Genomic DNA, 15758 nt, shown 5'->3' with positions numbered 1-15758 from the left:
CTACATAATAATATTTCTTTCTTAGTCATCAAAACTTGGCGTCCCCACCAGAGCCTATTATTTAAAGTAGGTATTTTTTAAGCATAGTAGTGTTTTCATATCGTCGTGGTCAAAATGTGAGTTGCTAAATACTGTGTAAAGTTTTTAAAAAATTGTGTAAATAATTGTGTGTTACAATTTTGTGTTTTTAATCGAATAATTATTCGAATAATTATTAAAATAATTAGGTATGTGATTGCGGTGTTTATATACAATCAGTGAATGATAAGTTTTGTTATAATAAGGGTCTTACCTTTTTAACCTGAAAAAAATTGTCATACCATTTTCATAACTTGGCTTTATTCGGTGTACTTACAATGTTTGCATTGGTAATAATCTATATTCCTCATTAGGTACATATTTAAGTTATATTTTTACTAAAGGTGATCTAGTTTTCCTATATCCGTTTAAGTTAAGCGCGGGTCTATGAAATTATAATTGTATTTAATCAACTATAAAATACTACAAAATTTTATATTTGACGTAAAATCAAAACTAAAACTCCACTAAACACTTTACATTTGACATAAAACTATTTTAAGTGACTTCACTTACTTTTTTCGTAACACTATCGTAATACTTACTAAGTGTTTTAACGCAACGGTTTAAAGTTTAATGCTATCTTTTTATTACCCATATCAAGTCTAAACAAAGGTTCTTACTCGCCTCTAAATGCCAATAAACCCAAAAAGCACCTTCGATTGCACAAACTAACTTATGGCAAAACCGCGGACATAAAACCGTTTAACATCGTACTAAACTAAACCATTACTGAATTACAAATAAAACACACGCGTAAATTCTATCACGGAGTCAAATGGCTCGATCCTAAACTCGCATTAAAACCAGATTAACGGACGTGTGAACAAAGAGTCGTTAAATCATAGATATCACGGAAACAAGTACAGCCGAAAGCTCAAAGCAAAGTGAGCGCTCCACAACCATCAACCCCGTGCACTCGATATCTCCGGCCTTACGTCACCTCACCCCATCTAATTCTCCTCACCCATTGGCCAATTTACTTTGCCGCGCTTTCTATCCTCAAAACAAACCCTCTACACAACATGCTATCCCTTTCGCAGAGGGATCAAACCCTAAAAGCAGACTGAGAGAACCTACATCTATGGATACTGTTGTGACAGTGATGTAACCAGCTAGAAATGAGAGGGAAGATTTTTTTCACACCGCGAGCGAAAAGGATAGGGCTAACGGTGTCACGGTTGATTGTAGTTGTAGAGTGCGAAGGTAACGTGCTACCGTGCGTTCAACTATTTATAATCAAATAGCTGCAGCTGTGTGAGCGTGTCCTTACGTTATGCACCACGCACACATGTAGCTTAGCGTCGAACGAGGCAATGATGTGCACGAAGTATTATCCCTTATTACAAGATACGCTTCCGCGCTGGCCGCACGTACAATAGTCGTCTGTCGACCTCTTTTGTGGAGCGGAGTGCGAAGTTTCAGTTTGTTTACGAAAAGCCATAGCGATGCATAGTGCGTTAGTTAGCGCGATTGTGTCATCGACCGAGCGCCGGTTATCGCTAAATTGCGAGTGAATCACGGACAATGTTCGTTGTGGAGTTTTCGAAAAAAACTTCTTGTGTATTTGTGAACTTTTGAGATCGCATCTCTTCGCCGCCAAACTTAGTGACTGTGAACCGAGTGTCAAAGTGAACTTTTGTTAAATATAAAAACTTTTATATTTGATAAACGAAGAAATAAATAAAAAGTTTTGTAAAATCCAAAATACGTCTACAATTAACTGATATAATTGGGGAAATAAAAAGAAATAAAACCCAAGTGCGTCGTGACAAGAACGCGCACAGCATTTATGTATACAAAACAAACCGCAATCTGTCCACGCTTCTTCCGTAGAAAAAGGCGTTGTGAGAGACAAAGATGGCAATAGCATTCAACTTGCCAAGTGAGAGAGAGTCGGCAGAGGAGAACTTTTCACGGTTGAACCGGCTCCTAGCCGAGCTGTACGAGGTTCTATGCCACATCTTGGTATCACGACATCCTGGCCAAGAGGTGCAGGACAATCGCCGAGGTGAGTGCCCTCGCGAGCCTAACACACCACCTTACCACTTAAGATGCAATTCGACCTACATCGTGAACTTGGTGATGGTTTTAGCCATCCTTAAAGTGTCCCTGGCGTCATCTCTCTTCAATACAGTGAGATAAAGAAGATTTTAGATAAGTATTGTTAAAAGTGATACTGCAAAGCAGATTGGACATTTGTTACGTATTTTTAAGTCCAGTTAATTTGTTTGTTCAGAGATGTTGTGTCAAACTGCACTTAAATTGTAAATGGTGGTCGAGAAACGAATCGCATTATGCATTTCGTTTCGTTTTGCAATTAACACAATTTTGCTTCTCATGAATTTTGCTTTGAAATTTTGAGTGAAGTTCGACAAAACGCCTCCGCGATACGTAGGAATACATTATGCATTATAATGTTAATAAAAACGACCTAATATTGTTACAATGAATTGTGTTCATATTTTTACGATTTTAAAACTTTTTCAAACAACGAAATTTCAATTTCCATTTTTTTTATTCGCCAACATTCATCCGAAGAAATATTATTTTAGCTCTGTTAAGTTTTAATATTTAGTAACATTTCCATTTGATCTCTTTTTGTTTTAACAATTTTAAATAGTGTAGTTTAATGGTAGTTTAATTTATTGTAATATTAATTATTGTTTTGTGGCTTCTAGCATTTAATATGATTTTTTCGTAAGGATCTCAAATTTTATTTTAGTTCCAAATATCCGATAGTCATGAATTATTCTTAGGTACATTTTCGATTTACGCCAAATATTAGTGAAATACGAGTTGGCAAATAAATTCAAATCTATGTATTTTATCTAAATATAAGAATTGTTAATTTACCACCTGTAAATAAACGGATATTTTGTTAAAATAATATTTTAATCAATTATGTTTTGTTTCGATAAAGCGAAAACTTAAAAGAATGTAAAATGAAAATAATTTTATGCTGTAGATGTTTAAATTGTAAATATTGCATTTAACTTTGTGATTTTTATACTTATAAGCCATTTTCGATACATTTATTATTTCACAAGTAGTTAAGCCGCATGTAATCATTATCATAATTGGATTGTGTTAAGACAAACCCATGTGGGTGATTGTGAAATAAATTCATTATTTTATACAATATGTTTGATTTTCACGTCACTCAAACAATCCCAAAAAAACTACATTACATTTTAAACCAGACAAATTATTAGCGACCAAAAAATATATTTCAATTAAATCTTAGTGAAACTTTCACACTAGTACCACAAATTTATATTTTAAAATTCAAAGATGATCGATCATTCCGGAAGTTAAAACTAATATTAATATTTGTGCAGGCAATGATATAAATCTTAATTCCAAATTTAAATTCACAAAAAATTATTAAAGGTGCCTAAATCAGGAAGCAATTAAATATACAAACAATATTATAAGGCTAACTATTCTAAATTTACCGTTCACATAAATTTTATAAAATGAATTAGCAGCCCTAAATTTAATCTCATTTTTACATAAATAGAACCAGAAAGCTGAAAAGACATTTAAGCGTGTAAATATTTGACTTACATTATAACGTGTACCAAGTCGTAAACAGTGTCAGGCCGCCTCGTCAATCAACTCAAAAATAACTCTGTTTACAGTTTACAAACCTACGGGACTTGTTGTAACATAATTGAAATCCTTTGTTTTATCTTAATACACAAAAACAACTGAAAATCAAATGCGAACTGTGGCGTAATAGATATAATAGAAATAGTCTTTACTTAAAATTGAGATAGATAAAAACTGATCTGAAGTGCGCCTTTTAATTATTTTATAGCATTTTATTACTTGTTAGTCGCCATGGGGTCGAGACAGTTCTGCAATTTGTTAACTATAGGTAGTATATGTCTACGAATCTGGGACATTTTTAACTGGAAATCGAACCTAAAACCTACGCTATATACAATAACCACTAACGCTACCGTCAATTTGATAGGAATATGGGAGAATTACCTACATGATAAAGATATGTATATTTAAGTAAACTTGTAAAAAGACAGAAAACTTCTTGAAGTACACTAAAGTTCACCTTATTAATTAGTTCAACTCGAAACAATGTCCTGAATAAGTCACCAAAGTGTGATTCAAGTTTATTTTATACTTTGCTGCATCTTACTCTTGTTTAAATGAAGATTTTAATTATGGTCCTCATAGCTATTCATATATATAACAACTTATAAACATTTTTTTTATTTAACAAGTCAATAAATATAAGAAGAATAGAATTTCATTGTGACGATTTTATATAAACTTTCATTTTAATACCATAACACACCTAATTAATTTGTTTAATACACTATAATTTTAATTATATTCACTCAAAATTTAGCAAAATTCATGTGCATGCAATTACCATAATTTTAAATTATGTTTATTAAAAATTACCACTCACTGTTATGACTCTCAATTACAACAGCTTTATGCTTACAAAGTAATATAAAAGGATTCTCAAAGCTGTGTGGTCCTTTGTGATTAAAATATAAGTAAAGGTAAGTCACGCTTAACAACTCAAGTGAAATGATACGCATCGATGGTCACAAAACTTTTTTGTCAAAACTGGTGTTACCCGAATGATTGTAATAATTCCAATTAAATATTCCGTCTGGTAAGAACTATCTAAGTCTTTAGCATAATGAGAGAGAAACATGGTAATATTTATAATCCTACCTTACACATAAATCATATTAAATGAAAATGTATCGCCAACTTATCAATAAACCGTAATTAAAACATGAGAAACCACAATAAATACATTTTGTTGTTGGCTTGTGTCATATTTTTCCCGATAATTTCAGATACCGAGTCGACGATACTAGCTATTTTTATAAGCGTTATGAATACGATAAAAGTATCATCAAATATAAAGCACCGGAAACTATCACGTCACCATAAAGTTAAAAACTATCTCATTTTCCTCACGTTTTGTCTTTTTAGAGATGTTTAACAATTAAGACGGGGAATTAAAAGTATTAATGAGACCTGAAATAGTTAAAATAAGTAAGCAAAAACTCTTATACTCAAACTATAACTTATAAACAATGCATCACTAACAACAATAGTAAATATGATTTTTGATATATTCTACCGTCTTCCGTGGTGAAAATGATTAAAAAACGATACTACAAAGCTACCGTTCAGGAAGTTCTTTAATAGACCGATTTTTTATTAATTACCTATAAGAATATTTGCAAATTTAACTATTAATTAGATTCTTATACAACTTATTAGTATTTAAAACAAGATTATCTTTGCCTGCCTGCTTGGCATTAATTTGATAATATTTGATTCACAATAATAAAATGAAGAGAAAGTTAATATACCTCTTAATTATTACAATAAATGAGAACTCAGTTATGCGTTCTAAAACGGTGTGTGTTGATTAAAATAAAAAATACTTCTTTCTTAGACGGTCTTATTTATTATTCATAATTTATTTACCCCATAATAAACGTTAAATTATTTCCAAGCAATAAAACTTATTGAGATGTTTCTCCAGTGTTGTTAGCTAACCACTATCTATGCAAATAAAACTTTACGTGGCTACAGTTTACCGAAATTGGCGATAATTTGCATTTTCATTGTATTTTCACGTTTCGGTTAATCTGATATAGAAGTCTTATTAGAATTACTCATATTTATGAGTTAATAATGATTTTACTTACTAGAAATAAAAACATCATTTCGAGAAAGTCTTTGATAATACTAAATGTTAAGTACTACTGATCTGCATATATTTTAATTAAAATATGTGAGTTTACAAATCACTAGTTACATTTTATGTAAAGAAAAATATGTTACAAAAAGTCTGACAAAGCAACACAAATTAAATAGCAGATTTAAAATGCACTTTATATTTTATTAAACAAAATGATTGGCTCTACGTCTCCTACTCATTATCTCAATATCCTACTACAAACGTTACGAGAGTTAATTTAAAAGTAAACAATTATTAAAATGAATGAAAATATAAGTAAAATGATATAGTATGCTCCTCTATTACCCTTAAACGGAGATTTTTTGTACCAACTTGTACAGTGAGGGGTTAGTAATATATTCCACAGGTGTTGTATTCAAGACAGGTGCTCTCCCCTAGGGCTCGGCCATAAAACTCATTTTTTGTCAGTCTAAACAATGTGTTATTTTTAGATCTGTTTAAATAATAAATACATGTACAACTTAAAGATAAGCTTGTGTCTCTTTAGAACAGCATTATATAGGGACATTTTCTCTCTCAGCACGGTGATTTAGTAAAATAAAGAAAATACTTCTACGTAAACATATTTAAAATAGTATAATAAATGTATGCTTTAATAACGATTAGAAAGAAACTGTTTCTTACTTTCGTACCGTAGCTGAGTTGGGCACCATGTTGCTATATCCTAAGCATCTGGTATGATCTGGGTTGATTTCGTTTTAACGGGTAAAAAGCTTTTGCATCTAAACAGCTACTGTTTAAACATATATGTAAACTAGCGGACCCCATAGACGTTGTCTTGCATGATATTTCATGCGATCAGGTTATTAAACAAAATATGATAGTACCGACTGCGCGTCTGCCGAGCTGATTTGTGAATCTAAATCCAGGGCTCCACCCAAACGCATACAAAAAAATCATTCAAATCGATCTAGCCGTTTAAGAGGAGTTCAGTGACATACACACGTTCAGTAGAATTATATATATATGTAAGCTATCTTTTAAGATCAAACTGCACACGGTGTGCACATTGGTTAAAATCGGTTAAGTAGTTTATGAGTCCATAGCAAACAAACGTGACGCATAACTTTTATATATTAAGATAATGTAATGTTACTATTAATCGGACTAATGACCACATCGTCTAATTTAATTTTCCCTGTACAATCGAGTATTTATTCAAGTTCCTCTTTTTTCCCCGATCATGTCCAGACATGTCAATAGTTTTTTTAACGTGTCGTCTACGGAATAACAATTATTGCTGGTTCAGACAGCCTTTGAATATAAAACGCGTGCGAATGAGTATTGTACTATTGGAAAATAAAATATCAGTTTTGTGTATTTGTGTATGTCCGTATGCCCCTATATACATACGACTGTGTTGTTTTCAATGATAATGAACATTATATTGATTAGATAAAAATCATATTTTGATTATAATCTCTCTTTTTATCGCTATTAACAGATACATTATTTTGTTAGTATTTCTTGGTTCTATGTATTTGGAAAAATAAATGACATACAAATACAATGATTATAAATACAGTCAAACCTGGATGAGCGAGAGTTCAAGGGAGCAGAATCTCATTCTCGCTATGGGCCGATTTACATTATCTTAGTGTTTAGGAGAGTGCTTTAGTACAACTTGAAAGGCAAGTTCTTTAGCGTAGCGTTTACTAAAGCAAGTAGCGTTTACATGTTTCAACTAAAGTACTATCCTAAAGCACTCTCCTAAACACTAAGATAGTGTAAATCGGCCTTTATAGAGGTTTCTCACTAATCCGAGTTTCCCGCTAATGCCGGTACATGGGTAGCGTTTCTCTCTTATAAAGGTACGAATGTAGTAAATATGTAATAATATGATAAAATTATGTGCATAATGTGCACAACATATATTATGTACACATATATTTTATTTTATTTAGAACTTATTAACACTTAAAAATTCCGTCAATTTCGTTTGAGTTTCTGTTTTTGTATTTTAAATGTTTTTCTCTAACTCATAAATTTTGTCGATTATTTCTTGATCAACAAAAGCCGCGTATTTAAGGTACAAGCTCGACTGATGCTTATAGAGGTATAGATAAGTGGCAGTCTCACTTACGGAGGTCCATGAGGGAAAAACTACTCTCTCTTACAGAGGTTTCTGTTTCTCGCTAATAGAGGTTTTGGGAGCTTAAAATGACGGGTCCCGGCTATTACTCTCACTTATAGAGATTTCCCACTTATCCAATTCTCACTTACCCAGGTTTGACTAATAGTAATACATTTCCCATATTCATACAAAATCTTACAAATAATGTCGTATATAGATATCATTTACAAAAATATTTACAGTTTAGGAAACTCGACTCAGGTAACTAAACCTTTGTTCTAAGTCTAAGACCTTAAGCAATTGTGACACACTGACACAATATTCGAAAGGCTGCTCCTTGACATTTTGTCCTTCCCCAATCATTAGTCGACGTATCAATACTGCAATTTGTGGAATATTATGGTTTTAAATTATATTAACCGTAAACAATACACGTTAGAGTATTGTTATTTAATTCTGTTAAAAAATCAAATGTTCTTTTATCAAGAAGGAAGAATTTTATATGTGACGGGGCGTATATTGCGAATGAATGACAATGATAATAGTTGTCTGAACTCCGACTCGGACCCAACATCGAGCTCTAGTAAGCGACGGCGCCGAAGACCGACGGCCGACTTATGAGACAGATTTGCTACTAATACATTTAAAATATCATTTTTTTTTATTAAGGCCCTGCAATCTGTTTGTAATACAGTGTGATACATGTTTGCTAAAGTATCGTCCGATTTCTTATTAGAATTTGGACAATATCGTGCGCTTTATCGTTTTTTTTTTGTAAATATAATATTTATGATTTGTAATAGTCTCAAAAAATTAGACCCGCATTACTTACCACGGTTTTTGTTTGAACTTATTTCTTTGAATAGATTTTGCATAAATTAATCACTGTGATAATTATTAATTTAAAAAGACTTTACTGTATTACAAAAAACTTAAAATATTGGGCCTAAAACGTTTCTATTCCACGATTATAACAACAAAATTACAACTGTAGCATAACTCGACAATTAGCTTAATGTTTCTCATAAACATACACTCAGCTTTATTCCTCGAACAAAGAATTATATAACTTAATTCACTATGGTTATTAAAATACCAGTGAACCAGATGTGACCACGTGCGACTGACACAAAGGAACTTATGTTTCTTCATTGTATGCACTTGGAAAATACTTACTTGAAAACTTGATTATTGAAAATGTCAACAATCCATTGCGGTTTGTGTTAGTACTAACAATATGTTAGTGTCTTAACAATGAAAATGACCGGCATTATTTTAGCAAAATTTATTTTTCACATAATTATAAATTATGAAATATGTGATACCTATTTATATATTACTTTTTTCTCTATTATTTTCTCTCGACATATATGAAGCTGTTACAATTATTAATAAAACTATAACTAGCATATATCACGACGTGTATGAGGATCAGAAGTGTAATCGTAATAAGCATAACCATATAAATAATGTTCAATTAAACACATGCAGAAATCTAAGAACCCATAAATGCATCGTTACTAGATGTATATAAATTTTTGTAATGAGAGACAATAATACGTCTTCAAAACAACACACAAATAAGCTTTAGTAAATGAGTCTTTTATAATTGTAACATTAAATGGGAAGCGTACATACATATCATAAAGTGTATAAGCATAATAACAGTAAGTAAAAGATAATAGGACAATTAAGCTTTTAAAACGTGGGAAAAACATTCCCGGTTCATTGCTTGGGAAAATTCAAATTATACTTTTGTTTTAATGTCAATTAAAGTAGATTATGTTATATTTTGAAGTCATCTAAAAGACTTATTTCAAACATCAAAATTATTGTTTTTGACCGTAATCAAAGCCTTTAAACTTAAAGTTTATAGATCCAAATATAAGTTATAAAAATGTCTGTTTGAAAGAGTCGCTTTTTGGATAAATAAAAATAATTATGCATTTTTTATAATAGATTCTCATCAAAAATTCAGGAAAAAATCACAATTATTAGTATTTAATCAATTTAAAAGGGCATTTTAATTACATATGAGCCCTGAAAACTTAATTACAAAATTAAAACTGCCGTCGGATATCGACGTGCAATTGGCATAATAATTAAGCTCTCATGAAAATAAAATTGTCATTGATACTGAGAATAAAGTTTTTAAACGATTATATTTAGTCATTTTACAATACCAGTGTACATAAAGTTACGATTTAATAATAACTCTTCTTTTATGCTCTGCTTATATTATGTATTTTAAACATAATTGAAGACACAACTTAGAAATGAAATCTCCTCATTCAACACGCCCTAAATATCAAAAAAATTGCATATTTCGAATCGAGAATCATGACTTATATATTGTTTAATAATAGGACCTTAATTCTGAGAAGCATGGATCGTTTTTCCTTCAGACCTTCCAGGAAGGCTCCGTGTTTTTCTTAGGACTGGCATAATTGAACGATGAAGCTGGTTCAATCGTATATAAACTGCGAAAATATATGTATGAGGCACAAGTTTTCAACGTATTTCTTTATAAATAACCTTTATAATATTTTATCGAAATTTTTACTTCTACGTAACAAATTAACTCTTGAATTTATATTTTTTTTTAAAACGTTTCCCATAAAGTAAACTAGAGTGAACTAAACTAAAACTAGAACAGTGTTGGCCTAGTGGCTTCAGCGTGCGTCTCTCATTGCTGAGGTCGTAGGTTCGATCCTCAGCTACACTAATGGACTTTCTATGAGCGCGCTTAACACTCGCTTGTCCGTTAAAGGAAAACATCTAGAAGAAACCGGATTTCTTCTTTCATTCTTTAGATTCAAAAAGTCGACGATGTTACTTATCTATTCAAAGAAAATATCAAGAAACAGATACAGAAAACTGAGGAGATTAACTCACAATCATCAAAAAAAATTAAAATGTGATAATCATTTGGAAATCCAAAATTAATGTACCTCTAATGTACATGATATATTGAGATACATCACGTAACATTATTCCTGTTCAAAGCAAATAACTTCAATCTTATAAAGTAATTGATCCATACTAAACAACTCTCTACATTTCGTAACGTACGACGCCATAGAAAAGCTACTTACCAAGCGTCAGAAAGCTTTATAATGATACCATGGTTTATAGTAAATTGTAGTAATTTATATCAGGTAGCATGTTACACGGTCGAACCAGTTGCATCGCCTCTTTACCAATACGCTCTAGGGTAGACGATAATTGGGGTTCCGTGGAATTTGATATCAATAAAGCGAGCTGTTTACGTATACATTTGGTAATCTTATACTATTTAAATATACAACCATGATTTCACAAAAATTTAATAATACATTAATCGATAGGAATAATAAGTGCTATTTAAATTACGCTCAAGATTCCTTTTTTACAGGTAATTGAGGAGACACTACAATAAAAGTGTAACTTCTTTTTATAATTACGTGATAAGTAAAAATGTTAAAGTTTTTCAATAGTTTGCTACGAAATTGTCTCTGTAGGCAAGTTTTTGAGTGGAGTCTTACCGTGAACTATGGATTCCGCTCTGTTAAAATCCTATAAGCTTTTGGCGGCTCTAGACTTTCAAACTTACCCTCACAGTCAAAATTTACTCCTTAACTAACTAATATTATAAAATATGATATTTTCATAAGCGGGACCCAAAATTCGAAGTTAATGAACTTAATATTTTTTAAAATCAATATACAGTCCATTTAAAAGTGAGATCATGACATAGACATGTTATTATACAAATAATTAATAAGTTAATTGGAAGCCTAATTAAAAGATTTAAAAAAATAAAAGATTTAAATTAAATAATAGTAACATTTATATATGGGTTTTCTCAAACTTAGCAATCTTGTTTTAATGAATTTTATAAAATTTCGAGTTATAGGACAGGTCGAGTTAGAACCGCTAATTTAATTATAGTTTATATACTGATAGCTACCGCATATATAGGCGTGGTCAATCGTAGAATTTAGCTCTTTGTTTTATGCAATATTTTGTGAGTTTTATTTAACTTTGTTTTTTTCTGTTTCAGGTATGTATTATTGAAGTGAAATGTGTAAGTTTCTTATTCTTAAAACCAGCGGTGTTTCTACCCTTATCGGTGCCTTAGATATTTGCTTCGTCTGTTTCATTAATATTTTCTCCAATTGGGAAGGTAAAAAGTCATCTATGTGATTTTCGTCGCGACATGCCGGCTCTAGATGATAGAAGAAATCACACAACAATACTTATGACCTGACATGAGAGTCGAACGCTATCGGATTACTTAATTATATGAAATTAAAAAAAATATATTTTAAACTTGCATGTTTACATTCTTAATTGCTTAAGTTGGCGTAATATCTATCAAAATACAATAAAAAACACAAATCCTACGTTATCGATCCGTTAATAAGCCACAGAGTTCAATCACACCTTTCTAATCCTTCACCTTTTGTAACCTTATAACAAAAAAGGTGACACGGAATTAACCAACAAGAGTAAAACTACAACCAATAGGTTTTAAAAGAATTTAAAGTCTATGCCAATAGTTATAAAGATTATATCAATGTAACAAGTTGATACGCCTATCGATCAAGGGTATTGTCAGATTAACTTTCATTTCGAAGTTAGAGGCATAATATGACATGAATTGTGATACTTAGGATAATTTAAATTGGTAAACAGTTATTCGTAGGAAACTAACGAAATTATTTAAATATGTTATTAAATTAGATATACCTACCAAATCTGGTATTATCGGGTTTTTCTTCGCATAATTTTTAACACATACAATCTTGCACTTATGAATTACGCTTCAATTGCTGGAGAACTTAGTTCGAAATCAGAATCAAACTTTTGCAGCGGTTTATGTAATGTAATGCAAAAAAAACAAAAATTGTATGTCAAATTCCAAATACATTATATATATGAATTATTTATATTTTTTCTTCAAAATTAACGGTCACACAAAGCTCATATCCATACCTCCATAGATACAGTCTACAGAATTATTTACATAGATATAGTTCACGGAGATAGTTCAACTGCTGATGACCAAATCTTAGCCCATAAATCATATGCTTTTTAATACTAAAAAAGACTTGTATAGGTTACAACAGTCAAATAGATAGCAATAATAATAACTATAATTTTAGATCGCAAGCAATTTTCACAAACATGACTTCAGCCATAGAAATAAAAAGAGTAGAAAATCATAAATCATTTGTTACACTAGCGTTTCCAATAAGTTCTGATGGCTTATTTTGCAAATATTCTCCAATTTTTAACTTCAACCTTAGGACAATGTAATACAGTGTAAAATAAAGTTACAAAACAAAGGATTATAATACAAGTGAATAAAAATAAAGATGCAAAGATAGGTACAATACAGTAGCACGCTTCATTTAGCAAAACTATATCGAATGCATCCACCATACTGTCTCCTTTATAATAAGTTTTTACTGAAACTGTCAGGTAATGGAAGCATTTCATTGCTTTTTGTACCGTGATAAAGTGGCACTTTGTTACTCTAATATCACCATTGCAGTTTTTATTTTATCTTAGATAATAACACTGCATTTACACAACTTTATATTCAAGGAAGAATTTAATGTTTTTACTAAGGGACAAGAAAATTGCAAATCATAATAAATTGAATTAAATAAGTTCAACGTTAACAGTATAGTCTGATAGCACAATTTGTTAAACGTTACTCACCATGCGTATCGAAAGTCTAACAATTCGGGCGAAATATTATTGTAAATACATATGTATATTAAGATTATTTTTTTATGATTGGACAATTCACACCAATTGACCTAGTCCCATGCTAAGCTGGTGAAGCTTGTGTTATGGGTACTAGGCAACGGATATACATACATATTATAGATAGATAGACATATAAATACATATTTAAACACCCAAGACCTAAGCACAACACCAAATGCTCATCACATCGATGTTTGTCTCAGCCGGGGATCGAACCCGGGACCCATGGATTCGCAGTCAGGGGTACTAACCACTAGACCAATAAGATACATATACCTACCGTACTATCGAGTTATCTTCTCTATCAACACATACAATCTTTCACTTTTGCATTACGTTGTGCTGGAAGACTTAGTTCAAAATCAGAATCAAACTTTGCAGCGGTGTATGTAATGTAATGCAAAAAACAAAATATGTATGTCAAAATCCAAATACATTTATGAATTATTTCTTCAGAGTTAAGCGTCACACAAAGCTCATATCAAAACTCTCATATATACAGATTTATTATTATTATTATTATTATAAATATTATTTATTATTATTTATAAATCAACAGATAATAAAATCATTTTATTGCCAGTAATGTGCATCTAGACTCGCGATAAAGTTATTAAAAAATACATACATACAAAACACAGGATACACAAGGATGTATGATCAAAAAAGATTTGATTAATTGTGGTTTCGGTTGGATGAAATTACTTCTTTTTGTAGTTATATCGTGAAAACTCAACACACATTATATTAAAATATTTTTATTCAGAATTAAGTATCAAAACCCATAAACAAAAAATGTATTTCCTATACAACAAATATAAAGGACATTCATCATCTGCTAATGGGTGCATTTGCAAATAGTCACGATTCATACAAAGGCTAAGCAGCATTTATTATCAGCACCTATATGACGAGCGCCTTTTAACCATCAACTCGGTACTCTAATATTTTTATACGTTAAAAACAATTTATGTGAGATATAGCCCGACCGCCTCCGTGGTTTATTACTCACGTACTTGGCTTATGCATTTAAATAGAATTATTAGCAAATACTTTTTAACTCGTGTAAGTTTTCAGTTTTAGAATGGTTTTACAATCAAATAATTATATTGGGCTATTTCTGATTATAAAGTTGGACTCGTTCTTATAACTTTGGAGACAGTTAAATAAGGAATGAGCCTCACATTATTTCCGAATATATGGCATTGTATTATTATTATAAAAGCTTTATTATATTTTATATTTCTTAATATTAGTATAAGTTTTAAAATTGTAAAGTTAGATATCGTTTTTCTTTTTTAGTGGTCTAGTTTTTGTATGGCCCCTTTTAGGGTAAGAGCCTCTTCCATATTTTTACGTTTCTCTTGGTCTTGAACAACATTCATCCAGTTTTCCCCCCCTAGTTCTATTATGTCATAATATGTCCATCTTTTTTTTTTTGTAGGAAGGTATTCCTTTAATTATTTGGAATGTAAAGAGGTTTCGTTGGTTATATATATGGGCGTGAGTTTTCTAGGCGAAAAAGTAATTGATTACTTTGAAAAAATGTACATGCCCTATATACAACAAACACTATAAATAATAAAGTTATGTAATGGGATTAGAATCGCAGTACCTACTAGTTTTTCTGTCTTGGTTCAAAATGAGGTAAGCTTGCATCACAACGTTTAAGTAATAATTACGAATAGGTATTTATTTGATTACACAAATCGATACCGAATAAAAACCTAATAAATTGACATTAATAGCTCAGATTATAATACAATCGAGTTCTTATACCTTATCGACTTAAATTAGTTTTTACAACTCGAACGACATTAGATGAGCAATACGAACCCATTAAATACCATATTATAATCCACATTATAAGCCATTAAAAACATTATATTGTAGAATCACTGGTGATGGTAAATGGTTACATTAAAAAGACTGCCATCAATCTTATGATATTACAATTATGGCACGTGATCACGCACGATTTAAAGAAAGCTTTCAAAACGGTTGGGATGTATACCTATAGTTTCTGTAAGTTCTGTTAGTAAATTGTAGAAGATTTTATTGCTATGTATTGACGTACGCCTAGTA

General features: G+C 31.0%; 1 protein-coding gene across 1 annotated transcript in view; it reads left to right on the top strand.

Moving 5' to 3' along the window:
* The first annotated feature begins 1340 nt into the window (after positions 1–1340).
* The window catches only part of LOC125051707, an 80257-nt gene continuing 65839 nt past the window's right edge, over positions 1341–15758 (top strand). The window contains exon 1 of the mRNA XM_047652224.1: positions 1341–2089. Within this exon, the coding sequence (XP_047508180.1) occupies positions 1939–2089 (151 nt within the window). The 5' untranslated portion in view covers positions 1341–1938. The remainder of the gene's footprint in view (positions 2090–15758) is intronic.

Source organism: Pieris napi, chromosome 8, assembly GCF_905475465.1.
Source record: "Pieris napi chromosome 8, ilPieNapi1.2, whole genome shotgun sequence".
NCBI classification, from domain to species: Eukaryota; Metazoa; Arthropoda; class Insecta; order Lepidoptera; family Pieridae; genus Pieris; species Pieris napi.
The sequence above is the reverse complement of the archived record's forward strand: the minus strand, read 5'-3'. Positions and strand labels throughout refer to the sequence as shown.